The sequence below is a fragment of the Vanessa tameamea genome, chromosome 9 (assembly GCF_037043105.1).
Source record: "Vanessa tameamea isolate UH-Manoa-2023 chromosome 9, ilVanTame1 primary haplotype, whole genome shotgun sequence".
Classification (NCBI taxonomy): domain Eukaryota; kingdom Metazoa; phylum Arthropoda; class Insecta; order Lepidoptera; family Nymphalidae; genus Vanessa; species Vanessa tameamea.
The window spans coordinates 8007849-8030345 of NC_087317.1; the positions used below are offsets into that span (position 1 = coordinate 8007849).

The 22497-nt window shown below is 30.7% G+C and overlaps 2 protein-coding genes across 2 annotated transcripts; one reads left to right on the forward strand and one right to left on the reverse strand.

Annotated features, from left to right (window-relative positions):
• Nucleotides 1-654: 654 nt before the first annotated feature.
• Nucleotides 655-6745, forward strand: LOC113395107 (putative inorganic phosphate cotransporter). The gene is made up of 9 exons (XM_026632669.2): nt 655-816; nt 965-1161; nt 1246-1482; nt 1555-1764; nt 1847-2014; nt 2677-2893; nt 5119-5240; nt 5990-6106; nt 6478-6745. Exons 1-9 carry the CDS (start codon nt 708-710, stop codon nt 6700-6702), a joined length of 1602 nt encoding a protein of 533 aa, XP_026488454.2. The 5' UTR covers nt 655-707; the 3' UTR covers nt 6703-6745.
• A 499-nt stretch (nt 6746-7244) lies between these two features.
• On the reverse strand, nt 7245-15505 carry LOC113395106 (uncharacterized). The gene is made up of 9 exons (XM_026632668.2): nt 15377-15505; nt 14834-14906; nt 12656-12833; nt 11829-11952; nt 11613-11759; nt 8847-9048; nt 8509-8684; nt 8065-8169; nt 7245-7433 (listed from the first exon to the last, which is right to left on the reverse strand). The coding sequence occupies exons 1-9, from the start codon at nt 15389-15391 to the stop codon at nt 7290-7292; spliced, it is 1164 nt and encodes a 387-aa protein (XP_026488453.2). The 5' UTR covers nt 15392-15505; the 3' UTR covers nt 7245-7289.
• Nucleotides 15506-22497: the final 6992 nt, after the last annotated feature.

Here is a 22497-nt window from a genome sequence, read left to right on the forward strand (position 1 = left end):
ATTATATAGTGCTCTCTAAAATTACATAAAAGCTGACATGAAATATTCATATATTGAATAAAAAATGTATTAAAAACAATTACTGTGCTTACCAAACTTACTAAAAGGAATTACCGCCTAAGTATAAAAACTCCTAAAAATAAAACTTTCGCACTTTTGGGACTTAATATTATTATATTAATTACCATAAGAATAATAAGAAATCGATTCTCGTACTGTCGTTTGGTGGTAGAAAATATACCAGGATTTGCACAAAATTTGAAAATTGGTATAATAGTTCCTGAACAAATATTCAGAAAAGTTAATTTTCATTACTATTCTATCAACAATATATAACTTGGGTAGGACTAAGATTCATCAAAAGTAAAATTTTGATCACACATAAATACAAACATGACGTAACACATACTCGATGAAATGAAAACAATTTGCCTAATAGTTAAATTTATAGTTGAAAAGTAGGTAGTAAATACATAATCATATGACAATTCTTGTTTTTCAGCTTAATTAAACAATTGATTACACCAGTGATAGTGATATCGGTTACATCTTTCCACTCTGAAATGAATTTTTGCCTTCGTCATTTCAGTCAGGGTGAACGATAATAGTTTCAATTCAGTGATAAATTAAGTGCCGTTGAACTAAGTATCTTAAAAAATAAATGTGTAAATCAGTTCATGACATTTTATTACATCTAAATATTAATAATGAACATGGAGGAATTGAAAATGGAAAAAGGTGAAGTCTTGATATTAAATAGTGACGCAGAAAAATTCATAAAAAAAGATTCAACAATTATTAAATTACTAAGATCATGTAAGTAGAACATATTTGACAAAATCAGAGAGAAATATAAAGAAAGATTAAAATCTTTATCAATAAGAACATTTATATTGGTAGGTAAATGTTACATCCAAAATGAAGTCATTATCATTTACTGTAAATAATGGTCTGTACTTCACAGGTTGTTTGATTCCTCAACGTTACGTATTTGCGATTGTAGGATTGATTGGTATATGCAATGCATTTACTATGCGTGTAACCTTAAACATGGCTATTACACAAATGGTGAAACACAAATACAATGGAAGAGAAAATTTAGATCCCGATGCATGTCCTAGTGATGGTATAAGCAACAATACAACTGTTGTAACAAATCCAGTAAGCAATTGAAGAATGATAATAAAATAATTAAATTATTTTAAACATCTACGTATTTTATACTTGTATATCTTTAATTTGCAGTATGCTATATTTGAATGGGATGAAATGACACAGGGTCTTCTTTTAAGTGGATTTTATTATGGTTATGCAACGACACAAGTTTTAGGAGGATATTTAGCCCAAAAGTTTGGGGGTAAATGGGTATTAGGATTTGGTTTACTTAGCACAGCTTTGTTTACTTTCTTAACTCCAATTGTAACGCGAATGGGTGGATCAACTTGGTTATTTATTCTTCGTATTGTAGAAGGAATGGGAGAGGTATAGTTTTGTATGTTACACATTTATTTCAAGACATTTATGGAAATATTATATATTGAATTTGGATTATAGGGCCCAACGATGCCTGGCTTATCGTACATGATGGCGCGATGGATACCACCCCATGAACGAGCATTCATATCTGCTATCATTTTTGGAGGGGGGCAAATTGGTAACATCTTCGGGTCAAGCATGTCCGGATTGTTATTAGCTAATGGCAGAGATTGGGCATATGTGTTCTACTTCTTCGGCGGTTTCGGTATATTTTGGTTTATACTCTGGGTAAGTCTTAAAAATACTTTGCACTGATTAATCAAATCATATTTGAGTAATTATTACTTGTTACAATTAACGACCATTCCAGAGCTTTCTGTGCTACAGTGAACCAAATACACACCCATTCATTTCCAAAAAGGAATTAGATTATTTAAACGAAACCGTGACGAGGGCTAAAAATATTAATAAAAGAGATCCAGTACCGTGGAAAGCTATTATAAGATCACCTCCTGCATGGGTCTTGCTAGTAGCTAATGTAAGTACCTACCAATAAGTTTTATTTAATGTGATATATAATTTTTTTTTACCAAGGAATAAATTTCAACATTTTACTTGGTTGTACATACCGATATAGTACCACTAAATAGTTAGTTTTGTTGTATTCCGGTTGAAAAGGCGAGTGAAGTGATGTAACTAAAGGCAAAGGGACCATATTAACGTCTTAGTTGCCAAGGTCGATGGAGCGTTGGTGATGATAGGAATGTTTAATGCTTCTAATTGGAGAGTTATAAAATATACATTTTACAGTCACTCTTCACTTACCTGTGAATTTTGTGTTTCTTTTCATTTATCTGAAAGTCAAATCATCGCATCAAATTCATATGAATATAATAAATAAATAAATATTGGACAAAATCACATACGTTACTCTGATCCCAATGTAAGTAGCTAAAGTACTTGTTTTATTAATTATGGAGAATCAGAAGTAACGACGGTACCACAAATACCCAGACCCAAGACAACGTAGAAAACTAATGAACTTTTTCTACATCAATTCGGCCGGGAGTCGAACCCGGGACCTCGGAGTCCCCATGAAAACCGGTGTACACACTACTCGACCACGGAGGTCGTCATATTCATCGTTCAAAAACATTAGGTATATACAAACAACAAAAAAGCAAAGATTTTGTTTTCAAGGTGGGACACGATTGGGGTCTATATACGATAGTTTCGGATCTCCCAAAATATACGCATGATGTTTTAAAGTTCAATATTGCGACCACTGGCATTCTCACCGGCTTACCTTTTATGGCTATGACGATATGTGCTTCTATTTTTGGTATTATTTGTGACTTTAGCATAAGAAAAAAATGGCATAGCGTAAAAACTGCTAGAAGAATATACACAACTATAGGTGAGTATTTTTTTTATATTTCACTACAATTTAAATCATTTATTTTTTTAATTAACATTCATCGATGTTTCGTGATCGAGAAAATAAGATATACGTAACATTATTGTGGTTGTAATATTGCAAATATTTTCACGAAAATAAAACGAAAACGGATTAACACGACTGATAATAAGATTCGGTCCGTAACAATAGTATATACTTTGTTGGGTTCTCGATATACTTTGATAAAGTCAGCTTAGCAAGAGTAGAATAGACTTGACTTTTGGCTTTATATACGTTTTCAACACGGAAATGCTCTTGTGACGTCAAAGAGCTAAAAAGGGGAAATGCTTGATTTTCAGACAAATCGGCGCACCTGTATCTATCTCTATATCGTAATGTATTTCTTTTTATATTCTTAATCCTTGTCACTGTTATATCAAAAATGCCACGATACATAAGCGAATATCTAGACTTGTTAGTTAAGTAGATAGATAGATAATCTAAAATATAATCGACTCAAATATTTTTTTTATTTTGTCAGTGGATTACATTATTAATTTAAAAGGTTTTAAATCAAATGATCTTTTATAATGTCTTTTTCAATTTTAATTTCCGTATGTTATAAAATTAAACTTTTGTTAAGCGCCGCATGGTGTTATGTCAAAATATATGTGGTTTTTTTTTCTGGATGAACAACAACAAAGTGCCATAAACTGTAACATCTGTATCCTTGACTTGTGAATTAAATCAAAAGGCAATAAGATTGTATCGTAGACGCAGATGTTGCAACAGCCCTACAACACGTTTAATAATAACCTTCGTAGTTTCAACTACAGCAGTATCTAAAGTTTCATGAAATAAATATTGCTTTACATTAATCTAAATAACAATAATTTCACAGTAGGTTTACTTTGCTTAAATGAACAGATACCACGTATTTATTTATTTTCCCTTTAATTGAAACCATATTTTCATGCAAAACATGGATTGATTTATTTAAAGTGATTTTATACTTTATTTATTGAAACAAACAATCATTATAAACATAGTGATAATCTAAGAATTAGGATATTAGTGATCATCATCAAATCTGTATTCACCACATAAGGATTTGTAGTACACTGTAGAACTACAAACATAATCTCTATCATTTTAGTTTTATAACTGATAAATGGTTGAATGAAATATTTAAGATACTATCTCGAATGGAAAACGATATTTGTTATCATCATTTTAATATCTTACATAAAATGATAAATATAATGAATTGTATGAGCACATTAAAGCAAAAAAGTCACGGCCCTGGAATGGGTCTCACAGCCTAATCAGGTAAGAACTGCTATCTTGGTTGTCTCACGGGCGATTGATCTGATGAAAATTACACGTAAGCTCAACCCGGAACGACGTCGCATGCAAAATATATTACGAGATTTTCAAAACTGCGTTGTCGATTCGACGAAGCCACGAAGAAAAATCAATACATCTATAAATCATTAAATACTATAACTTTTAATAAATATATCGGTTGTTTCTACCTATCTACAAATATCAGTTATACGACCACTAATCACAATAAGAATCATGAAGAAACTGGATTTAAAAATGACATAAAAATAATCTTACTTTATACACTTACCTTTGTTCTAAAGTCCTTTAGTCTTAAGAATCTTACAACTATAATAATATTAATTGAAACATTCTTGGTCTGAGTGACATCTGTAGGATAGAAGAACAAATGAAAAATTACAGAGATAAAACGCCTGGCAAACGTGTAATACCTATAAGGAGCAAGTTTAAGATGAGCAAAGACATTTTTTACACAAATGAATAGATCAATTAGTGATCAGAAGACGAAATAAATGATACAAACGAATTTAAAATTATGATGATAAAATGTAATGTTTATACAGAAAAGGAATTTTTAGCGGATCCTGAAGATTTGATCGAAAATAATTTTAGTCTTATCTTCAATATAAGAATGAAAATAGAATTTCGTTTGACTACCTAAATATTCCAGACTTAAGCTTAGAAAACCATTATGTTACTAATATCATAAATTGTTAATATGTTTGTATACGTTCCTTATTTTATTTTGTCAGAATTCAGACCGTTATTGTGTAAGCGAATACCTGATAGTTTATTAATCAAATTTGATTCATACCTAAAATACACGAAAAAAATTTCGATGAACAGGTTATTTACTAAGATTCTATTTTAATTTTCTAAATATATCTCATTTTTAGCTGCGACTGGTCCAGCGATATGCATTATCCTAGCTTCATATTCTGGATGTGATCGAAACGCAGCTATAATCTACTTCATTATGTCAATGGGACTTATGGGTGCATACTACAGCGGCATGAAGGTAAAAATGGGTTTTGTTTGATTTATATATCTTGTAATATAAATTTGTCTGTAGTTAATCGTTAACCTATAATATTATCATTAATTTATATGAATGAGACGGAGTAATCTTTAGAAGAAGGGTCATAAGATCTTAGATTCAATTATTGATGATGTTTTAAGGTTCTATTCCTTCTTGCATTGCCGGGTATCCAATGTTCTAATCACAGGAGGAGTATGTAACGGAAAAGGATCATTTGAGATCTTAAATAATCTATGATGTTCGTTATGAATTCGTGAAAAATAGTATTTTTCATGTTGGTGAAGTTGTTAACAGATTTTCGGAAGTAAAATTAAATTGGAATTGTGTTGTGTTATGATATCAATCAAGAATTCTTTGTAGTGTTGAACTGTTTGTAGTGCTGAGTTAATCATAAATCTTAAATTTATTAATCTCTAATCTTTCTGCGATTGGAATTGGCTATTGACATTGCATATTATGGAGTGATATGGGACCCGTAATAGAAAAAAAATTATAAGTATAAAAAGGTCTCACTTAGTAAAAATCTGTTATATAATGTTGTTTACACCTTTAAAGACGTATCACTTTGTATGTTACCCAAGTCAGATATTAATTCTAAGTGCTTAGTGATAAGTTGCTGGTGTAACTTTTCCAATAAATAAATAACATGGTTCAACCATTAAGATAATATATGATTGCGTAAATGTTTCCACGGCCATTTTTTTTTATAAAATATATCATATTAATAGGTAAATACATTGGATATGGCGCCTAACTATTCAGGAAGCCTAACATCGTTTATAAATACTGCGTCCACATTTGCCGGAATGATAACGCCGTATTTGATTGGACTTTTAACGCCTGATGTAAGTAAACACTTTTAAAGATACTTTTTTTTTATTTTTTCTTATATTCTGTATCGTAAAATAATTGGGCTTAAAAATATGTTCTAGCTAATAGATATTCGAACCGAAGATCCTATCTTTAATTTTCATGGAAAGTAACTATTAATATAAATAAACTACATCTTTTGAATATAATTCACTTGGTAGTAGGGCCGGGTAGGTACCACCCACTCATCAGATTTAAAGGTTGAGCGAGCCAGTGTAACTACAAGCACATGGGACATAACCACCTATCAGCAGGGTTTCATCACCATAAAACAAATAAGCTGACTCCTTAATACAATAATCAATCTTATATTAAAAACTTAAAAAAATAAATTTTTCCATTTCAGTCGACCTTGATACAGTGGCGAATAGCATTTTGGGTTTGTTTTGTAATGCTCGTCGGAACAAACATCGTGTATTGCATCTGGATGGAAGTAGATCAGATATGGTGGGATGACGTCAGACAGTTTGGCTATCCACCTGGATGGAAACATGGTTCTCTTACAAGCGATGAAGCATCAAATTCTCAAGACGTTGAATTAATTAAAAAACAACCAAAAGAGATTTCTTAATTTTCGTTATATAATAAGGCATACTTTTCTCATGTAACTTTTAGAAACAGAAATCAATAGTTTTCATTTAAAGGAATACTATTCGTTATAAATTGATATTCATGTTATTTTAAAATTTAAAATGTTAGATATTTTTATTCATGTTTACATTTTTTTTCATTAAGTGAATTAAGTATATTTTAAAACAAAGAGCAAAACATTCCGTTAGACAAAATTGCTGTTTAATTATAACAGGGGCTTGATTTCTTTTATGATTTTGTTTCTTTATTCAAATCTCTATGAATAATTAAGATCTTGTTTTGTATCACCTAATAGAAAACCACGAAATAAATGAACAGAAAACATATAACAGAAGATTAAGCGTGTTTTGTAGAAGATTTTAGTTATAAACATGGCAGACAACGTCTATGCAAATTATTATTAACAATTAATAATTGTACACGGCGTTTATTGCGGTATAAGCGATTAAATACGACATTGGAGATAAATACCATATTTATCTTATGAAAAATATATATTTTAATTCAATAAAATTTCCCAAACATGGTAACGTGAAGTTATATTTTAAATTATATAAACATATTTTCTCAAAGTAAGAAATCTGATTCGTTGCTACTTTCAGCTTTTGAGGATTGGTTTATTTGCATACGCGTTCTGGCTTCTCTTAATTGCTTCGTGGTTTCAGCTATTTGAGCTTGGAGCAGTTTCTTTTTTTCCTTAAGTCTTACGACCTATCAAAATATATATTTGTAATAAATATGAAGATTTGCAAAACCACATTTTATTTTATTATACTTTCATTAGGAAAACCAACTGAACACGAATAAAGATACTTTATATTATTTCATTAAAATAAAAAATAAATACATTTCAAAATTGTTTAGACAAAAGTTCTCCTAATTACAGGTAGTCTCACCATGCACTGTCATATTGCACAATATGTATTAAAAATATAAAATAAATATAAGCAATAATTATATTAATATAATATTAAACCGATATGAATGAAAACACAATTGATACAATTATATTTGTATTGTGTTAACGACTCAAAAGATGCTGATTATTTGAACAGAATCGTCCAGAAATTTGGTACAGATGATTTGGTAACACTATTTTACGGCTATTGTTTGCCAAATATGATTTCAACGCGACATATTTGTATATTAATAGGTTCATGTTATATAACATCAGAAAATAGGCTAAACATAAACAAAGCATTGATCGTTTCCTTCGGTAGTTACAAATTTTTATTTCAAATTCTATCCGATTTCTTATTCATGAGACGTAATACCTAAACGGTTTGTAAACTAGAGTTTCAAATCGAGCCTCTAATATATATGAAGCATGTCAAATGTTTACCTCGTCGGTAGCGTCTTGGAAATCACGCAACAAATCCTTTTTGGTTAGTAAGCCGGCTTTTATTCGCTCGCTTTCCAGGTCCCAACGAAGATGATCGCGTTTGCTCTGTGAATAAATATTAGTTAACAATACTTAGTTAAGAAATTTATTTGTAATATAAATTATATTAAGCGATTTATCGTTTTAATATAGCCTGTAAATGCCTCTAGCTTTGTAAAAGAGAAAAGTATATATTTTATGTATTGTAATTGAAATGTATGTTGTCTTTCTAACAAAGTTTTAGATTGCTTTTGTCGGCAACCCTCTTCAAATTCGTTTAACTCAATAATGTGAAATTAATAAAAAAAATAACATTACAACTTTACTTTGTGGACGATCCGCATATTTTAAGTGTATGCCAATTAAATTGTTTACATTACGATTATGTTATAATAGATAAGATACCTTAACTTCGCCCAATTGTTCTCTTGCCCTAGTTAGTTCAATTTCTGCATCTCCAAAATCACACTCAGTAAAATCAATGACTTCATCGGTATGATGCATTTTCTCTCTTATGTGTGCTAGCATTTGATTATGTTCAGTACAATTGACTCGATTTTTAATAAGTTCATCTTCACGCTCTAGAAAAATAATAAATATTTTTTATTATATTTATATACATTAAAGAAATACTCATTCAAGATTTTGTAATATCTAAATGTCATTTTTAGTTTATAAATTATAGATAAATAATATTCTAATAACAATAAATTATTAATTAAGTATTGATAGTTAGTTATTACCTTCTATTTTTGATAAATAATTTTGCTTGTCAATATAAAGCTGTTCATATTGAGCTACATTGAGCCCCGGGGCGATCATTTCTAATTTACGTACAATAAAATCTAATTCATTTACAGCGTTCCTCGCTCTGATATATCGAAGGCAAAGAGCCGATGCTTGCTCGCTTTTGCGCCTTTGTAAAGTTAGAAACCGTTCAACAGTCTGAAAGAAAATAAATTCGACTTACGAGAACAAAAGCAATCTGTTCTTTAATATGTTTCTGTTGTTGTTTATTTTTTGTTAACATTTAAGCAGTGTATTTATATTTGTAATTGAAAACGGATTTGGATACATTTACGAGTAAAAATTCACCATAAAGTTGTTAGGGTATTCCACCAGGAAATAACAGTGCAAATTCTAAAGAACAAATTAGCTTGAAGCCATCAACCATAATGACAGGGTTGGCTTTTAATTAATATGAATTGTTCAAGTTTAGTATATTATTAATACTGGAACTAATTTATAGTGTACGGTATCTAATAAAGTAAATCTGCAAATCGTCAGCATAAGTTAGTATATGTTGAGTTGTATTATATCTTGAAAATAAAGTTAAAATAAATTAAATTTAAAAATAAAACTTCATCGAAATACACTACCATGGCCACTCAAAATAAAATTTCTGGAATAATTGTAGTATATAAGACAGCTATTACTCAAACATAACATTGGCTCTTTAGGTACAATCATTTGAGGATCTTTCCAGAAGAAATAAGGACATCAAATTAATATCGAACATAAGTAAATTATATATCTATACTAATATTATAAAGAGGAAATCTTTGTTTGTTTGGTTGTAATGAATAGGCTCAAAAACTACTGGACCGATCTCATCAAAATCATCAAAAGCTACATTATCCACCAGTAATATAGGCTAAATTTTATTTTGGAAAAAATAAGGTTCCGTAAGATATTTGGGTTTTTCGTTTCGTTATTTATACAAGGTGTAAAAACATTTATTTTACTAATGCTATTAATCCTTATCAAAATAATTTCTCGCAGGAATGAAACAGTCAACGAAATAAACAATTTAATTATGCAGAAAGTACCGGGTGAAGTTAAGTGCTATAAATCCATAGACACCGTCACTAACATCGAGGACACAGTGCATTACCCCCAGGAATTTTTAAAATCTCTTAACCCCGCTGGGTTACCACGTCATGAACTGTCGTTAAAAGTTGGCACGCCGATAATGCTTCTCAGAAATTTAAGGCCCCCCAACATGTGTAATGGCACGAGACTTCTTATAAAGGAGCTAAAAGATAATTTAATAGTAGCGAAGATTATCACCGGCCCTGCAGCTGGTGAATTAGCTCATATACCAAGAATACACATGATTCCTACTGCTTTGCCTATACCCTTCAAAAGGCTCCAATTTCCAGTAAAAATTTCTTTCGCACTAACGATAAAAAATTCCCAGGGCCAAACATTCAAATTAGTAGGAATTGATTTACGAAAATAATGTTTTACGCATGGGCAACTTTACGTTGACCTATCACGTGTCGGGGCTCCCGACCATCAGTATATTTTGTTACTTGAAAATAATTTAACATCAAATGTTGTTTATAGAGAAGCTCTACAATAATAGCTTTAGTTATCTATCCTAAAACAACGGCTTGCACTCCGGGACTGCCGGCAGAAGTGAAAACTTAGTATTAATTACATTTCAATATTTTCATCATTAATAACTTTAACATCGACATAAAGACAATCTATGCAGCCTGCGGACAATGACTGCGTCGTCGATGTTAGTGTCGGTGTCTGTGAATTGACCTGGGAATCATTTTGCTAACCGTGTTTTTCTTGGGTAGGCTTTTTGCAGCTGTAACTGATACTACGCGGGCGGAGCCGCAGGCGACCGCTTTTAAACATATAAAAATATAATAAGCTTTGAGTTTTCAAAAAATATTGAATGTACACCTTCAGATTCGGTCGATTTACTCCTTAATTATATGTAAAGAAAAAAATTGTCGGTAAATAAGTTTACAAAATCAAAAATCAAGTCATAATATAACTATTTACATCACATCCATGATCTGTATAGTGTTATTAAGTTTTCATAATTTTCGCAAAGTTTAAAAAAATCATCTTCTTACTTCTATTTATTTAAAAAATATATATTTTGTATCTTTATGGGTTATTTTGATTTCCGTTTGAGATACGCAATCCTGTCACAAATCCGAAATCTACGCGGACGTAGTCGCGGGTAGAAGCTAGTATTATATATATATTATATATAAGTAAATTATAGCCAGCTTGAGTATGTGCTTCAGTATGTGTTCAGATTAGCATTTTTACAAACCAAGATTTTTTATATGACCGATTTGTTCCTTCTGTTAAAAGGCTGAATTTAAAAATACAATTTTTAGACATGTATACTCATATTGGCAAAAATGGAGTTTTTAGAAATACATATATTTTAAGAAACTATTAAAATCTAATTTGCAAAACTAAAATTTTATAATATAATAAGGTGCACCAGCACTATAAAACATTATAGTGATAGTTTATAAATAGTTGATAGTGCTGTCATCTTAGCTTAAAACCACGTTAAGCAATCCCATTTGGTCGCAATCCAATTGCAACCAGTTGATTACTTATCGTTAACATGAAAATGATACTTACCTAGTATTATACCATTACGACAAAAATTAACTATTTAGGTCATAGTATCCAGGTGTCAATCACTTGGAAAAAAATGGTAATTTAATTGTTGTATTCAAATTTACCTTATCTGCAATTGGTTTGCCTTTTTTAGAATATATAAGGCCTGTACCAGTACTACGTTCATAGGACTGAAGAGCCTTGAAACTGTTCTCAGCATGCTCTAGTTTATTTGCATATTTAACTTGAACAATATGTAATTTTGATTTTATCTGTAAATATTAGTATTTTCACATTATAGGCAAATAAAATATCTAATAGAAAAGTAATTGAAAACATACGTCAGTAATTTCTATTTCTTCCTTTTCTTTCAATTCTTGAAATGCAAACAATTTCTGCTGATATTTTTCCTCCAAATGTGGTGCGTTTTCTAAAGGCTTCAAGACGTGATCAAGTTTTCTCTTTCTGAAATGTTAAATTGACTGAGTAAACATTTCATAATATAAAAAAAAATGTACCACGTATAGAAAAATAAATTAAAAGTTAAAGTAAAAGCGTTGAACTTTTTAACTGATTCTCTATTGTGCCTTCTCTTATTATCTTAGTCACACAAACTGCAAATAATTTATTTTTCACAATTACTAATTTTATGTTATAATTATTTATTTGTCAGCACACCTTTCTTGCTCTGTATCTAGCAAAACGAATGACTGGTTTTCCGACTTTTATTACAAGTTAAATTTCGAGTCTAAATAAAAACCATATCATTAACCAAAATAAATATTTCAATCTAAGCGGAACGAATCAATAGAGAAACTAAAATATTTGTAGGATATAGTTTTTGTGATTTATTACAATATTGTATATTTCCGGTTTATTAAAACAATTAAATATCTAAAGTCGGTAATAAGTGATTGGTATAAATCAAGCAATCAATAAAATTGTTTATCTGGAATTAAGATAGGGTAAATCTTTTTTATTACATTTTTGAATTATATTATACTTTGCTGTCACTTTACGGAATTTCACACTCCTCAATTTTAACATAGATAGCCAGTCAGGTGAGATTTGTGTCAAAATATATATTATTATTTTTATAACATTTCAATTGAAATATTTTAACTCTACTCTAAACGTCAAGATTTTGTATTCTTATTTAATTCCTTACTTGTAATATTCAGCAAGACGGCGGTGAAGTAAATTATTCTTTATTTGCAATTGGCTGCGGTCAAACATCAGATCTCGATAAGCTTGTAAATATTCATCTCGGTTGATAGAAATGGCCGCTGTACCAACGCCTTGTCCAATTTGACCGCACGATTCATCGTCAATATTTTCTTCGGTTACTTAAATAAAAGTTTGTAATATAAAACAAACTATAACAGATCAAACAGAGCTGGATACACTAATGCCCTTTAATGTTTTTTAGATTACATAACGTCAGCTTTTAATAACATATATAGATAAAAATCCCAGAAGCTATTATGTTTGTTTTTTTATTTAAAAAATAATCGCAATTTTTTAGAATATATTCTATAAAGTCACTTATGAACATAAATAACCTTGAATTATCAGATTTTTATAGAATAAACTTAATCTCTTGTAAATCGTATTTAACCTATCATAGTAACCGTGTAATGTTTATGTATGAAAAAGTTCTGAAAACTGGAAACGGAATTTCGTCATTAAATTTAGGACACAGCTTCGTTTTGATATTTTGGAAGGAAGACCAATTTCTTCGAAAGGTTTTTTCCCGCATTTGAATATTTTTCGAGAAATCAAATTTAGATTTTTTTTAATTCAATTCACTGAAAAAGTCGTTCCTTTGAGGGATATTTTTTTAATTTTCTATATTACGAAAACGAAATTATAATTAACGGCTTGTGAACTCATTTTAGACGAAACGTTAATTCAGAAAAGAATGTTATAAACACCTGTTCTTTGTTAATTGTTCCGTAAATCAACCTAAATTATAAACACATTGTAATCGCCGTAGACAAGTACAGAAAGCTTCCTTAATTGCATTATTCTCTTGAGAAAAATAATTTACAGAGAAGTCTGCTTTAAGTAATATTTTATTTCATATACACATTTTATAATTTAATATATTATAACATTAAACGAGCAATTGTGGTTGTGTATACATAAATTCATTTCGAGTATTTCAAAAACGGTACTAACGATATGGTTCAAATATTCTATTAAGAAAAGGTTTTCCTTTTAGTATCCACAATAAAAATACATTTTTTAAACTTTTTATTTATTAGAGCAGAGCAAATCTCAGTCGCGCAGATACTACTCAATACTCAACGTTAAATGTTGACGTTTATCTCAACGGTTCGGTTTTATGCTTGAACATATATTTAATTTACTATCTAATAATACTATTATAAGAAACAGGTCAGTTTGTTAGTTCTTATATTATAAGCAATTGTATAAACAAGTGCATTCATAAACATTTATCTGTTTTCCTTCATCGTTTAAGAGGTTTATAAAAATGCAAGTAAAGCTCAAGAGAAAATTAAAACGTATTCCACGACGGTGAATCGCGAGTTTTAGCTTGGTTTCATAATAAAAAAGGCAAAGAAAAGTTGGACCCGCTTAGAGATGGTTTCTCCCTATTTTCTGTGGTAAAACATATATTTAGGATTTTCATTTATGATTTTCTGCAAAACTACGAATTAGACTCTTTTTTTACTTAAAGGTTCAGTAGTTTTATATATTTATATTTGTATGCCCTAGCAGGGAAACTAAGTAGTGCCATTTATGCAATAAAAACAATAAGCAAACTCACGGACATAAGTATTGCTAGACTAGTTTATTTTAGTAATTTTCACAGTCTTATGTCATATGGAATGTTGTTATGGGGCAATGCAGCAGATATTGAAATAGTATTTATTCTGCAGAAAAGAACTATTTACAATATTAGTTCTAGGACATCATTACGCGAAAAATTTAAAGAAATAGGTGCATTAACGGCTGCTTCCCAATATATTTATGATAATATAATGTTTATACAGAAGAATATACAAAAGTCTTCCATAAAAGCTGATATACATACTATGGTAAGGTGGTAGTATTTTAATATCGACGATTCAAAAACGCTTCATTGTGAAGTTTACTTGAATAAAATTGAATTGATTTATAAATTAGTAAAATTTAAATACATAAATCTGGTCACAAAGTTCTTTGTAAGTATCTACAATAATTCAACTGTTTTCGTCTAGAAGGTTCGGATAAAAATGCTTTGAAATGACACGAGAGTGATCTTATAATAGTTACTATTGGATATACGGAACCCTAAAGAAGGGGGAGAAACTATTTTCTGTAGTTATTTTATACAAACCACTCGATGCACTTGAGCTATCACCGCTAACTTCTTTCTTTCCTTTTTTACTCTTAGTTGCTTTTGATGATTCCTGTTTTAAAACAACATTTAATAAACAGTATTATATAAAGCAATATAACAGTATATGGTTAGAATAAAAATTCCCGATTATTATATCTAATAATATAGCATTTTTAATCTCTAGGTATTCATTTTAAAGTAAAGAAAAATATTATTTTTATAATATAATTCTAGCTAATGTTTTAAGTAATTATCAATTTAATTTTTCAACTACTCATCGTTATAAAATGGTTAAATAATTACACAGAAACAGGTGCAGTTATAAAACATTCAAGATATATGAACTGGTAAATAGTATTCTATAAATGGAAATTTACTGTACAGTCTCGTTGGGAATTATGAATTTATAGCATTTTCACCTTTATTTTAATAAGGATAAAGATCTAGTACACTTAGGGGAGTGGTTCGGTATACAGAAGGTAGTCGCATGTCACGTAAGTCACATTAATTAAGTTGAAAGGGGAAAAACGTTAACCTTACCTTAGAGTCGGCCATATCGCGTGATCCGCTTGAATTACCTTTCCCTTATTGATCTGTTTAAGGCTTCATCAAAAATTATTTTAATCCATTACTTTTACAGCACAACATGCAACTTTATAACAGTTGCCAAGGCGACTTATAAACAATGATCGATCCATTCTGTTTTGACATTTCGCGATGACAAAGAAGGTTATATATATATAAATATTTTTGATTTTTCTTTTTTGGTATTGTACGTTGAACCTGAATGGTACTAATGGTAAAATGTATTACCATTTGTACATTTATATGTACATATTAGTGTGGCTTGACTAAGTTATTAATGTTTCATTCAAAATTGGTTTAAGCCCTACAAAATTAAATGCTACAATTAAATACAATACTAATTTATCTCTATTTGTTATACGTATTCTATGGGCTAATGTTTCGTTTATCTGATAGAATTGAAACTTTGTACAATTGTCGTTGGTAAATGGGTGGAGCTTTCTGGTATTTTACCTTTAACATATTAGACGAAGCAGGGTGCGTGTCGTATTGGTTAATTGTAAAGAAGCATTATAGTAATTACAATATATACCAGACATTCATTAGTAAATTTAAAATGTCCATTCATAATATATGATCATTTCCATGGAGTTGTCTGTATTGTCTTTTTAGTTTATCACATATTTTGTCTGCTAATTTTCCGCCAAAACCAGTACTACTTGTTAGCATCGAAACTGCCTCATAATAAAAAATATCTATTCATTATGATTATAAGTATAATAGTTATGACCACATACGACTGAGTATCCTATTTTTCTAGCTTATTATGAGATCATATAAAACTACAATTGAGTCTCCTCAATTATCACATACCTGTGTCTACCCACTGGCTGCCTTGCTGTTGTAGACCACCAAAATCGTGACTAATTTAGTTCTCTTCCGTGTCACCGTCTGGACAATTAGTGTCTTTCTCATTTCAACCTTAATCTCGCGATACGTAGTATCAAGGGGCACTTACTTCTTTTGTCTTCTGTATACATTCAGTGCATTGTCAACAATAGATATACTTAGCAGAGAATGCATGCACATATTCACATTGAGTTCAATGTACCCGTTTGCATAGACATTTTTATCAGATGTTCTCGTATTTAAATTTCTGTTGATATACATTATATGTTTTTTAAAATAATTTAGTATGACTAAATAATATCGTGTTCCTAATAAATCAAGCTAAATTTTTGTTACGTTTATTTCAAGTTTTTTAATAAAATATTATGTGTGTTCGAAAATGTTACTTTTAATTTATAAATATGAATTAGTTGTACCTAAATATCTTTCTTAATATATTACACATTAGATTAAGGAATAATTTAAAACAAAGCTGTTTTTATACTCTATGGAGTGAGATGTAGAAATATTCACGAGTTATCTGTGAAATGGTTACAGTAATTGAACGAATTTCGCTTATTTATTCAAATAATAATGATCTCATATTGAAAAATCATCAATGCTTCAATTGGCACGGACACTAAAAACTACGCCAGAGAGGCGTTTAACTGTCTTTTTAATATTTAAAAAACAAATCGTTTGTGCCAAGAAATAGTTTTTGACAGAAATGAATGCCTACTACACGCTTGAGCCGTAAAACATTATTTAAAAATATTATGTGTTTATGAAAAGACCACACGCGGTTGAATGCGTCAATATTATTTAACTCATGTGGAATGTACTGTAATTTGTCTTTATAAATTATTTCAAATAAAGATAATATATGTTATTTAGAATAGATCCATAAGAAGGGATGTTCGTCACTATCCTCCTAAGCCTCCCCCTGTGACACCATCACGGTCCAAATTGCGACGGCAGTACGTACAACTGACGTACGGAAGAAAGACGTGTTCTGGGCACGTGGATGCATTGATGGCCTTGAGTTGACTGTTACAGACAGGAAGATCTGAGTAGAACGGCAATTAGGATGTTTTCGAGCTATTTCCTCCAATTTACGTGATTTTCCCAGGACCCAGGATTTTTTGGGAGACGGTTCTAGCGAAACCAAAAAAAAATATATTTTATAGTAAGTACAGTCGGGGTAAGAAAAGGTTCGTCACCTTAAGATCTATTTTCGTGTGCTCAGTATGAGCGATAACCTGCTTTACCGATTGAGTATGACATATAGCGTTGCAATGTCATTATAAGTCACATCTAGCAAAGAGAATAATAGCGTTTAAAAGCTATAATAATAATAAGAAGCCGTCAATCGGGATGAGAATTACCAACTTTTCACGAAACCTCATAGCCCTTGAGATTAGGACATTGTCTTGTCTCTTATAAAATTACTACTATGCACTCTGCATAGTAGTAATCCTACTTCCTACTTAATATTATAAACGCGAAAGTTTGTGTGTCTGGATCTGGCGTATTCTCTGAGGTATGTTTGTTACTCTTTCACGTAAAAATTACTGAACGGATTTGGATAAAATTTTGCACACAGGTAGAATATGTACTGGAATAACATATTGGACACTTTTTATCCCGGGAAAACATAAAATCTTTCGGGAACGCGGGTTTCACCCGCAGGACGGAAGTAGTAAATAAATAGTTAAAATAAATAGTAATTATGGTAAAATTTATTCATTTAAACAAATCTTATTTATTTTATTAAAAACGAGTATATCCGCCATTCGTATAAATCACAGCTTGTAGTTGCTGTCGCATTGATCCAACAAGGCGAGAGCATATGTCGGTTCCTCTGAAGCTCTCCCAAACACTTCGGCAATGTTCTACGACAGCTGCTTTGGTTCTATCGTTATTATTTATCCACCGCTGCACCCCATCAAACCCCATAGATTTTCGATAGGGTATATCCGCCGCTTTTGCAGGCCAAGGAATCACCACCACTTGCCGGCGCCGATGGAATCACTCATCACAAGTCACGTCATTACATTAACCGTCACTCAAAACAACGGTCGAATAATATTACAAGCGTTTTATTGTAATTGTTGTAGAATTGCAAGATTTTGCAAGAAAATATATGACACTGACAGACTTTGACAATTCAGTAGAAGATATCATCTAATTTAAACCCTGTAATGACTTATTAGGTCATTAAAAAGGTTTCATGTTTATATGACACTAGACGTAGTCCAAAGATGTTACACTATTTTGAACCAAGTTATCATACTATGTTAGTTTAATTTTATATGCAGTTGTCTGTTTAGTGCTTTAGTTTCAAAAGGTACTAAGAGTTTATGACTTGATAAAGGAATGAATTTGAAAACTGACGAAGGTTTTCTTACTCTGACTGTACATCAAATTATTTTAATCAAATTGAAAAGATTAGTAATATTAAAATCCCTTAAAGCTTGACTGTGAATACTAGATTCCTGAGTATACAACGCGTGCATAAATAAATAAAATTACGCTATTACCTTGCACCGCCTGATGTCATATTCAAAGCAGCCAGTCAATTTCAAACAGCTAAAAAAAAACGATTTTTCTTTGACGACAAAAGAATCAGCTCCGAAGCGTGCCGTCGAGAAGTACTAGAAAATGTATGCATTTATATTTATAAGAAAAAAAACAGTGAATCTGTTATTCATTCGTAGTTTAGTTTAGTGTCACAATAATCAATTCAGTAGTAAAGAACAACGTTCTAATTGTCTTTTTAAGTAAAATTAGATGAGCATACACATAAATCAACTTATATCCGAGACAATTTATTTTCATAAAATATAATATTTTTTAAGAATAGTACCTACATTGAAAAGACACATTTTTATGGTGTATATTTTTTACCATATTAACATTTGTTTTAATTTAAATAAAATCAAACCATTTTACTTAAATATTTTTTTTATTTAATTAAACTATCCTAAACTCAAAGCAGAAAATAATAATGCCATTAATGAAATTAGTTGCGTAACTCTATCTCACTCACACTTCTTAAAATGTCTCTCTTTCTATCTTTCTCATACTTAAATTATGTAAACTTACCGTTAAGAGGGAAAGCTTGGGTACAATAAATCATTTTAAATGAAGTAATAAAAAATAGTTGAAAACCGGATTCGTTCACAAAAATAAAAATTTGACCATAATCTAAGAAATAATCTAGCAAGTGTCATACCATTTTGGAATTCTCATTAAATGCGCCAACTTTTAAAGCTACTTGCCCAACCAGTGTAGTACATTTTTTTTTTCAGTAGAGTCAGTTGAAATTGAACGAAAAATTCAATTTCACTTTTGATATGGGAATAATGTGTAATTTTCTTTCAAAATTAGGAGCAGTTGGGTTAAAATTTTAGACTACTAGCTACAGGAGCATTACTCAGGGTTACAAATAAATAAAAAAATAAAAATAAAGTGGGAATTTGTAGAAACGGGAAGTGAAAATGCATCACAGGGTGATTATTTTTTTAAATGGTCATAATTTTTATAATACATGACATAGATTTTTTTTTTGGATATTTCTGATAACTGTTTTGACCTGGCCTATCACCCGGTACCGGCTTGACGTCGCATTCTGGGACATCCTGTATACTGGTGACTATTTTTTTGTTATAAAATAAAACTCTGGTACTTCACCACCACTCATTGACATTCGTGCTGTCAGAAATATTGACCATGTTTTACATCGCTAATACACTGCCAACCTTAGAAAGCTGTTATATCTTTTGTGCGTGTAGTTACACAGGCTCACTTAGCCTTTAAAGAATACTAAGTATTACTGTTTGGCGGTAGAATATGAGTGAGTTGATGGTACCTACTCAGACGAGTATGACCAGAGCCCTACCAAGTAAATCATTGTCCACTTTTTTATATTCGAGATGTCCAATACATGTTTTTATCTAAGACGTTGGATCTTGTTTTGTTGCAATAGAAGCACTCTAGTTCCCTTTCCTTTATTCCAATTATTTGAGCTCGGTTTCCGATAAGGAATTTGTGTACTGTAAAACTTAGCTGACGTCAGTGAAATGGTAGGTGCTGACGTTACACATATATAATACAATTTTATTAAAACTACAAATGACAGTAGGCTCTTACAACAGAATGAATATTACACTATTGTACTATTGTATTGTATTCAAATTCAATAAGTAACTAATTGATGTTAATACTAACACTAAAATTATTGTTGATGCAACAAGTTCATTTATTATGAAATGAGTTTACCTTCATGACAGACAATATCAACTCCAGCGAAAAAACTTTTTACAAATAAAAACAGTTGGTGTTATGGTATTAAGTTTATAGTTAGTTTTGAGCCGAGATGGCCCAGTGGTTAGAACGCGTGCATCTTAACCGATGATTTCGGGTTCAAACCCAGGCACGCACCACTGAATTTTCATGTGCTTAATTTGTGTTTATAATTCATCTCGTGCTCGGTGGTGAAGGAAAACATTGTGAGGAAACCTGCATGTGTCTAATTTCAACGAAATTCTGCCACATGTGTATTCCACCAACCCGCATTGGAGCAGCGTGGTGGAATATGCTCCATACCTTCTCCTCAACGGGAGAGGAGGCCTTAGCCCAGCAGTGGGAAATTTACAGGCTGATTATGTTTATGTTTATGTTAGATGAGTTAAAATGTTCGACAAATTTAAAACTTAAAACTTGACCGTGCATACGGCCGTGTAAGTTTCTGAAATAAAACAAACACTTAAAAATAAGTTAAGAATTTACACTTAAAAGTTTAGCACATATCTGGCGCAAGTTGTAATATATTGACCTTGAGTTTCTGAAACTCTGATCAAATTCAAGCTAACGAATTTAGGCTTTATCTGACTGGTCATTGGTCGATAGCAATTGATGACGCAATTGGTTTACCCGACTTTAACCAGCGTTTCATAAACCGGAGGAAATAAATAGAGGATGCAAATAAAAAGTCACTGTAATTAAAAGTTTTTTCAATAAATATTGTACGAAGAGTAAGTTTATTTGTTTCCATAACGTGGTCTACAATATTATAATATTTTTGTACGAATTTTTTATTGAAGAGATATCAACAACGATCTTGTTTAAGTGGACCCTTAAATTCATCTTACACCGGTTCATTAGCACGGCCGGTCTTTCCTTCGACAGTTTTTTTTTAGGACACTAACCTTTGTTTGAGGTTGGCAGAGTCACAGGCCAGCTCTGGGCCGCTGCCAGATTCCTCGACAATGCACAGCTTAAAATAGACCGACGAGAAGTGAGTAAAATTTTTCTTTCTACAATTCAATGGAATTTTGAACTCGATGTCGACCTGTTAAATTATACTCTTATATATATATATTTTTATTTCTCTCATTGTTTGCGTAACTTCACTATTCGTTAATGTTTCGTTTAAAAACCTATTTGTGTTGATATGAAAAAAAAAGAAGAAAGACCCGTCGAAATAAAGAAACGTACCGTGTCTGTGTTTTCTCAAAGTATGTCATTGTTTATTTTCACAGCGATACTAATGCCAAGACAAATTGAGGTTGTTTGTAATTTACGCCGCTGTAATGTTATGTGATAACGTTAAACAACGATAATCAATTGTTTTATTGCGGAACCCTCTATTTAAGGTAACAAGGTTTCGGATAAAGCATTCAAACGTCAAAAGGAAGTGAAATAAACAGTTTTCTTCTCAAAAATAAACAAATATTTACGTCTGTCATAATGTTTACAATTTAAGAATATATATGAAGTTGTCGAGTTTCGAGGTTTACGTTCAATATAATTTACTCGCCAGTTTATAACTTCAACCTTATTTTCTTGTAATGATAAAGGGAAACATTTTCAAAGAAATTAACTCAAATAAGTTTTTATTTAAATAAGTTGAACGTACATACAGAACACCGACATGTGGGATAATGCATTAAGATTGGAATAAAAACAGTTTGTAAATTAGGAAACTTATTAATAATTATTATTATTATAATATTTACATTTTGTTGAATAAACATAACAATTTAACGATTCGACCTCCTTTGTCAATAAGTATGTACTGAAAAGATTCAGATATTTTTTTCATAAGAGAATATTACAAAAAAAAAAAAAGCAAACGACTCTCTGGATGTTTAGGATAGGATTAGTTAAACAATAAATCTTCTTAATTTAAATGTCAAATCAGTTATGACTAAAAGACAGATCTCAATGTTTAACTAAACACACAA

Coding starts and splice junctions, on each gene's coding strand:
- LOC113395107 (XM_026632669.2), top strand. CDS start 708: ATGAACATGGAGGAATTGAAAATGGAAAAAGGTGAAGTCTTGATATTA. Junction 2,015..2,676: donor GGGTCTTGCTAGTAGCTAAT/GTAAGTACCTAC, acceptor TTTGTTTTCAAG/GTGGGACACGATTGGGGTCT. Junction 6,107..6,477: donor TTGGACTTTTAACGCCTGAT/GTAAGTAAACAC, acceptor TTTCCATTTCAG/TCGACCTTGATACAGTGGCG.
- LOC113395106 (XM_026632668.2), bottom strand. Junction 12,834..14,833: donor TAGCTCAAGTGCATCGAGTG/GTTTGTATAAAA, acceptor CTTTTATTTAAG/TAACCGAAGAAAATATTGAC. Junction 7,434..8,064: donor TCCAAGACGCTACCGACGAG/GTAAACATTTGA, acceptor ATATTTTGATAG/GTCGTAAGACTTAAGGAAAA.